Here is a 7859-nt window from a genome sequence, read left to right as displayed (position 1 = left end):
GTTACATTTCCTCTCTTCTCCTTCCGCCAAATGAATCTATAAAGTGCTAGTAAAGATTTCAAACAAAAGATTAATAAAATTGAAAGTGAAATATTAGTTTATAACATGATCAATAAGAAAATGCTTTTAATCCAAATTTAAATATGGAAAGATAATAATTCAAGAGAAAATAACTATAATATGTTTTGAAAATCAATTAAAAAATAAATAAAATATCACAATATGAATAAAAAATTAACAAAAAAATTATAAACCTCCTGCGCGCAGCGCGGGTCAACTGCTAGTCTATATATATAAAGTTACATTTCCTCTCTTCTCCTTCCGCCAAATGAATCTATAAAGTGCTAGTAAAGATTTCAAACAAAAGATTAATTAAAAATCGCGATTTGAGTGGTTTTTAAAACGAAATCTTATAACATGTTTTAGTTTCGAAACTGAATGTAAATAATACTTAATGTTTTTGAAAAATTTATTCAAACCCTCTCAATTATTCAAAAGAAGGAAAAAACACTTGATTTTTTTAAAAACTTTTTTTTTTAAACTACCCATAAAATCCTTGCGACGTGATCTTTTACTTAATTTTTTTGTATGTGTTCGCATCCAATTTTTTTTTCTTATGAACAAGATTGATTTTAATAGTTTCAAGTTTTCAACTGCTGCTCTGCCAGAGACACGTGAAAGCAAGGAGCCAACGATCGATCACGTACGGTCGAAGCAAACATATCGTACGACTTGTGTTGTTTTCCACCGGTGAGGCAAAGAAAAAAAATAACGATTCATAGTAATATAATATGCATAGGGCTTACTTACGAGTTTAAAACTCTTTATGAGGCCCATATGTAAAACTCCTGCATTTGAATCACAACCACAAAATTGCAAACAACAAGAGTTTTAGCCAAATCTTAGGCAAACAATAATAGATTTGCAAAATTAAACAACAAGAGTCTTCACCCAAGAGATCGAAAGAAAACAACAACAGAAAGTTAATTTTGTATTGATTATTAGGCTTAGAATATGAAACCCATCTAATCTAGAAGGCCCGTCCAAAATCTTATATTCTCCTTTGCTTTTGCGTTTGTTTATATTTTTCAAATTAAAAAAAAACGACTTTTAATAATTAAAATATGGAACCGTTCGATTGCATCTGACGAATCAACATCGGATCATGTATAATAATAATTATCCGTTAGAGAAACGCAACGCTATGAAAAATACAGAACAGTTCGATATAAGCATCTGACAAATCAACGGTACAGATCATGTATATAATTACCCGTTACAGATATATACAAAAACAAAAGAGTTTCAAATTTTGAATTTTAAACTAATTGATCTTATTGGGCTGAAAACCCATCTAAGCCCACAAGATCCGTTTGGTTTTTTTTTGTTCTTTGCTCTTTCACTTTATTTTTAATCGGGAGAATACAGAACCATTCGATGAAAGCATCTGACGAATCAACGGTCAGATCATGTATAACAACAATTAGCCGTTACGGAGACGCGCCTATGAAACGCAACAATATATATATTATTATCAGAGTAAATGATAGAACCAGGTTTTGTTCTATCAAGAAATTAATAGAAATTAGATGAGAAGTAGAAGAAAGAGATGAGAAATCAGAAGATCAGAGTTTAGATGAGAAGAGAAGTGTTAAGCCTGTGACTTAACAAGAAGAATAAGTTAGCATCGTGACTAACAGAGAAGAAGATAATGTTGTTTGTTGATCTTTTCGATAACCCATTACAAAGAAGAAGAAGAGTTTAAATAGAAGACAATATAGAGAAAATTGGGCTTAAACACTAAGCCTAAGTCAAAGACCCACTAAGGCCCACTCATCTTCAGTTTCGGTTTGTATCAGTAAATATTTTCACATATTCTTTTTTTCCTCAAATTTATTTTTTTCTCTCTTCTGGTTTGACGAAGATGGTGAGGAGAGTGAGATGAAGAAATCAAGAAGATTGGTATGTCGTTCAATTTTAATTTCTCTGTATTATATACGTTTTGATTTGTGTAATCGTTCTTACATGTGTTTGTATTGTTCTAGGGTTTTGATTTTGGTCCGATTCGGGTACGAAACTGGTTCAATCGGCTGAGGCTTCTTCTCTCTCGTGGTGATTTGGTTAGGTTTCTTCCTCTGATCTGATCCGATCCTCTTTGTGTTTTTGTTAGGGTCTCAAGATTTCTAATCGTTCTTAATTCTTATTTTGGACAGATCTAGGGTTTTTGTTCTGTTTGGTTTGATTCGGACACAAAATATATTAATCGGCGGTTGGGTTTCTTCTTACTCGTCGTGGTGATTGATAAGGTTTCTTTCTCCGATCCTCTGTTTTTTTAGGGTTTCTAGATTTACTAATCGTTCGTATGTTGTATAGATCTAGGGTTTATATTTTGTTTGGTTGTTGATTCGGCAAGAAACTATTTCAATAGACGGTTAGGTTTCTTCTGTCTCGTGGGCTTTGGTTAGATGTCTTTCTCTGATTTCTATTTGGTGAATTTTTTAGGGTTTTCAGATTTACTAATTGTCTTGTTTTTAACTTTTGTTTTAGGGATTATGTTTCGAATCTAACCCTAGACGTTTGTCTCCGCTTCATTGAGGTATATTTCTATCTTTACTGTTTTGTTTTCGTTCTTGGTATTGGTTTTGGTTTTGGATTTGTTTTTGTTTTTGTGTTTTCGGTTTTTTTACAATTGATCAATCCATCTCTGATTAGATTTATTGTTTCTTTACTTTAAGCAATTTATTCATGTGTCATTGTGATTTTGGAATTAAGAGTTTTTTTTTCTTGATTCAGAACATTTGTTTAAAATGAATCCAAAGTTTTTATTTGTTAATCGTTGTCCTCTGGATAATAGATGCCACCCTCTTCATTTAATGCTCTCTTTTCTGCCGAACGTTGTCCCATCGGTCTCTATTTTTGAAGCAACCCGCGAAATCACACTCTCTCTGCCCAGGGGGTAGTTTTGTCAATTTGTCCCTCCCCTTTTCATCCAATGTGGCACTCCTAATAAGCCACAATCGAAACTGGCATTTCTGATTTTTTCCTATCTAAATGTGGTATAGACAATAATAATCCCTTCCTAATTGATACAATTAGAGATATCGTAAAGTATAGTTTTAGCTTTAACTACTCGTGACGAACTCATCATTTTCTCTTTTACAAGAATCTGGCTTTGGCACTTAAACGCAATCACCAATCTCAAAAACATATTAAGAGGGCCAAAACCCATAAAAAGCCCATGGGCTTTACAAAACGGAAACAGGTACACAAAAAAAAAGTGAAATCGGAAAAAAAAAACCCAGCCGTGGCCGGGAAAGGTTCGGATCCCTACTGATGATCATCGGTGGCAGAGAACTCAGAGCATTAGTACCGGAGAATAAAAGATCATAGTCATCGACGGAAGTGTTCTTCTCTTCACGGCTCTGTTCATTCTTTAAATTGAAAAAGTCTCTGATCTGCTCAAAATCTTCAGATGGCATGGCTTGTGGTATCTCTTTCTCTGATTGTTATCTGGGTGGCTTCTTTATGCAAAATTTTCTTCGGAGGAACATCTAACTCCAAAGCTGCTATTATCGGTGATGGCAAGTAGCCGGAAAGACAATTTTTTTTACCGGTTAAGACTTGTTTCTTTTCAGAATTTTGATTTATCTTATTGTACTTGATTTCAGGTAGTAATACCCCTGACAAGAAAAATGTTATGTTCGTTTTTGCACATCCTGATGATGAGTCAATGTTAGATATTTTTGATAATGCGTCTCTCCGGATATTGATTGATCGATTTGTCAAAGATTGTTTTGCTGAGAGATGAGTCTTTGACAGGTTCTTTTCTCCAGCGATAAACTACCTCACTTCCAATGCATACAATCTTCACATATTATGCTTGTCTACTGGTAATATGCCTTTTTCATACTTTTTTCTGGTTGTTGTATTAGTTTCCTTTTGAAAGTTGTCGAACTGTGGATTTTTCTTAGTGGGATGCTTACTAAGATGCAGTTTGGAATTCATTTTGAACACTAGATGAATTATTTTATGCTGCAGGTAACGCTGATGGTATGGGAAACATTCGGAAAGATGAGCTGCATCAGGCGTGTGCAGTGCTCAAGGTAAATCCAATTTAACTTAGAAAGGATCTTCTTGACATGTGTCTTGTACTTGCAGTAAATTGTTGTTTGCTTATATATATATTGAACGTGATGCAGATTCCGCTTCAACAGTTAAGAGTTCTGGACCATCCAAATTTACAGGTCAGTGCAAATATATCTCCCCATTACACACATTTTTATCATTCCCTCTCATTTGAGGGCACACGTATACTGTATTGTCTCTCTCAGGATGGCTTTGGGAAAGTATGGAGCGTAGTATGTAGTGCAATCTATGTATGTCCACGTAGAGGATTTGTCCATTGAACTATAGTATGTCTACGATTAACTAATACTAATTATCCAACGCACGTGTATTTTTTCCCCACTACTGCCACAACAATCACACAACCGCAAGTTTAATGCTTGTTCATAAACGACAAACTCCTTACACTTGTGGACCAAAACACTTCTACAAGACTCCGCAAAATACATACCCCGATTATATGTGGTGGACCAGTTAAATTCCCAATTCTGGTCCACTAATCACATTTTACAAATCCAAAATTAGATAACAGACATTACACCCCGATTATAGTCCACAGATCAGACCTTCTGAATTGTACAAAAAATTATACCATCATTAAACCATCATCCTCCAAAAACCTGCAAAATATCCAAAAACCTCTAAAAACTAGATAATTTGTCTGCCATCACACGTTGAACCTGCAGAAAAATTGTCTACTTCATATAAGGTTGGAACAAGTCTTCCTATTGTGTCCCACCCCATTACACCTTCCACATCTGGATGGAGTTGTCCTTTTCCTCACCTTATTGACAGACGTAACCAAAAGTGGATTAGAAGCATCCCAAGCATACACCGCAATCTAGTTATAGTCCACACAATCATTTATACTTACCCGACGTTTCTCCCCTTGTGACGGGATTCTTCTCTTCTTTGGTCTACCCCCACCGCGTTTTTCCTTAGGCGGATTAATAGGTACTTCTTGAACTACAGCTGGGATGTCCGTATCCTTCTCCTTAGGCACCGGCATAATGAGTTTCTCATACTTTTTTCGCCATGGCTCCACAAAGTAACTCAGATCCACAAAGCTGTATATATCTAGCTGTCTCACTCCCCTAGCAGCTAATGCGTGACAGCAAGGTACCTTCAATACATCAAAAACGCGGCAAGTGCATGTTTTATTCTCGAGGTCCACGATGAAACCACACCCTGCAGCATCGTTTACTTGGTATACCCAATCACTTGCGGACAACACTGCACAGTTTACGGCATCCTTCAAATGGTCTATTAGAATTGCCTCAATTTCTGGTGTACATCTAGTTCTCGTTTTTGCTGCTTTTATCCTCCTTAAGTGAAACCACCTCATCAACATTGCCCGTATGAATTCGACCATCGAGACAATCGGATAATCTATCGCTTTTTGCATTGCCGCATTCAAAGCCTCTGATATATTGCTACTCATCAGGTTGTAACTCGCCTGGAAAATGAGATAATGTCCAATGTGGTAATCCTATTTCCTTAAGATAAGTCGCACACTCTGGTTCACGTTCCTCTATTTCAGCCCACCATACACGGAAATCTCCTACCGTATACGCCCTTGCCGCCTTGCTAACAACTGCTGCCAAGCCAGCACACCCGAAATTATGCTTCACATTCCTGAAAAGATGCACAGTACACGATCCATGGTGTGCTATAGGATAAACTTCCCGTAGACCAGCATAGATGGATGCGTGTCTATCAGACACAAAGACAAGATCTTCTTCGTCGGGGACAAATTTTTTCAGGTTCTTGAAGAACCACACCCACCCATCTGTGTTCTCTCCATCTACCACCCCAAAAGCTAATGGATAGATTTGCATATTTCCATCTTGTCCACTAGCAGCAACTAGACACCCTTTGTACTTCCCCTTCATGGCCGTCCCATCAATTACTATCACCTTCCGTAGATATTTATATCCAGATATCGATGCACCGAAAGCGAAGAACATATACTTGAAAAGTACATTCGCATCTTTGTCCATCGAGGTGTGCATGTCCGTTATTGTTCCTGGATTTGTTGTCTTCAGCAAGTGCATGTACGTGGACAGAGGACATTCGTCACTGTTGAAAACTGCCATATTAACATAAGGATCCCAATCAGGCGGGTATTCTTTGTTTATCCGGTCTGTCCACTCGTCAAAATCATAATCTGATTCCTCTCCCGAACCAAGAGATGTTTGTCTTGATGGATCATTCGCTTCATCAAATAGGTCCCCCAACATGTCCACTGCATCTTGTTCCTCCACCTCCTCCTCTCTTATTCTTTTATGTTCCTTACCCCTTTCGCCAACGTCAGTTTGTGCCTTGTGAATGGCCTCCACGGTGGCTAGATGATCCAACAAAACTTCATCTTCTAGAGTACACATCTGCTCATCTACATCATCTTTGCTGGACATTATATTGTCTGCTTCTGCAATTCCCAAATGTCCACCACATGCTCCCCCCATTGCCAAATGTCCACCATCTGGATTAGCTATATGTTGATCGTGCTGCCCATCTATTCCTTCTTGAGACCTTCCTTCGTCACCTTCTCCCATTGGGTTGGTAGCCAATATCCCTTCTTCACCTTCTCCCATCAGAGTTGCGTACAAATAAAGTCCACCGTACTCTCGATGCTTCATCTTAAACAACCCCAATTCCACTTCATTTGTTATTGAGATAGGAGGCATCTTTACTTGCGTGAAGGCAGTTGTTTCCGCTGGATACCAGAAGCTTAAAGCCAATCGATGCTCAGCTGACTTCACACCCAAAACATCTGCTACCAAACTTTTCAACCCTTCAAATCTTGTATCTTTCTTGATGGACATACATCTTCCCATTTGTCCACTACGGACTTTAAACTTCCACGCACCTGTAGTAGAATACGTCCATCTTCCTTCTAGAACACAAACCGTCTTGTCCATCTCCCGAACCATCTTCCTGCTGGACATCAAAGGTTAACATTTATTTCAACCACCAACAACCTTAAATTCCCACCACTGCGCCACTACTAAATGCCACATCCGAGGTTTTACCGGCCTATTTAATGTTTGTTACTATTATTGAACCAACATTTAATTATGGACTAACCTCTGTTGCTCTTGTCCGTCGATTATCAACAGAAATCTGGTCCTCTTTCTTCACCACACTCAACCTCTGTCGCTCTTGTCCGTCTTTAATGCCAAACTCTGTTTCTCCTCCTTCACCAACATCCACTTCCAGAGAATATTTCACTCACTTGTCCTCCATTGTTACTTCTCAAATCTACTTTATTTGTTTTTGATGTTTTTGTTTTTGTTTGTGTTTTCTTTTAAAACCCAAAAAAGATCATAAGCAGACACTAATCTAATAGTGTTCTGTCGGATTCAATTTTGGGGACATTGTCCCGAGCAGAATTGTAAACTATAGATGGGAGTGCATGTTGGGAGTTGGAAAAGGGATTTTAAGAAGTCTTAAGACAAAGACTGAATATAACAAAAGTGTACTCAAAGTTTTGGTACCCTCGGCTTGGGAAACTCATAAGATGAAAAGGTCAAAAGACTTTGGATATGAAGAGACATGAAAGAACCAAAGAGTTCAGTTTGGTACCCTCGGCTTGCTCGAATCATAAGAGTCAAAAGACTTTGATATTAAGACATAAAAGAACCAAAGAGTTCTCTTGGTACCCTCGGCTTGCTCCAATCATGAGATAAAGAGTCTAAAAGACTTTGAATATTAAGACAAAGGCATGAAAGAAC

General features: G+C 37.5%; 1 protein-coding gene across 5 annotated transcripts; it reads left to right on the top strand.

The window, feature by feature from the left end:
* Positions 1-1856: 1856 nt before the first annotated feature.
* On the top strand, positions 1857-7675 carry LOC17875222 (probable N-acetylglucosaminyl-phosphatidylinositol de-N-acetylase). Of its 5 annotated transcripts, none has more exons than XM_023786408.1 (12): positions 1857-1962; positions 2046-2120; positions 2214-2306; positions 2548-2596; positions 2923-3056; positions 3164-3581; positions 3669-3732; positions 3820-3890; positions 4039-4103; positions 4200-4244; positions 4332-4412; positions 7245-7675. In XM_023786408.1, exons 6-11 carry the CDS (start codon positions 3473-3475, stop codon positions 4404-4406), a joined length of 429 nt encoding a protein of 142 aa, XP_023642176.1. In that variant the 5' UTR covers positions 1857-1962; positions 2046-2120; positions 2214-2306; positions 2548-2596; positions 2923-3056; positions 3164-3472; the 3' UTR covers positions 4407-4412; positions 7245-7675. The 5 variants fall into 5 exon arrangements, with proteins under 5 accessions (XP_023642176.1, XP_023642171.1, XP_023642169.1 ...); XM_023786403.1 differs by having other exon boundaries at positions 2855-3056; positions 7516-7675; XM_023786401.1 differs by having other exon boundaries at positions 2855-3056.
* Positions 7676-7859: the final 184 nt, after the last annotated feature.

The sequence above is a fragment of the Capsella rubella genome, unplaced genomic scaffold (genome assembly GCF_000375325.1).
Source record: "Capsella rubella cultivar Monte Gargano unplaced genomic scaffold, Caprub1_0 scaffold_8, whole genome shotgun sequence".
Classification (NCBI taxonomy): Eukaryota; Viridiplantae; Streptophyta; class Magnoliopsida; order Brassicales; family Brassicaceae; genus Capsella; species Capsella rubella.
The sequence above is the reverse complement of the archived record's forward strand: the minus strand, read 5'-3'. Positions and strand labels throughout refer to the sequence as shown.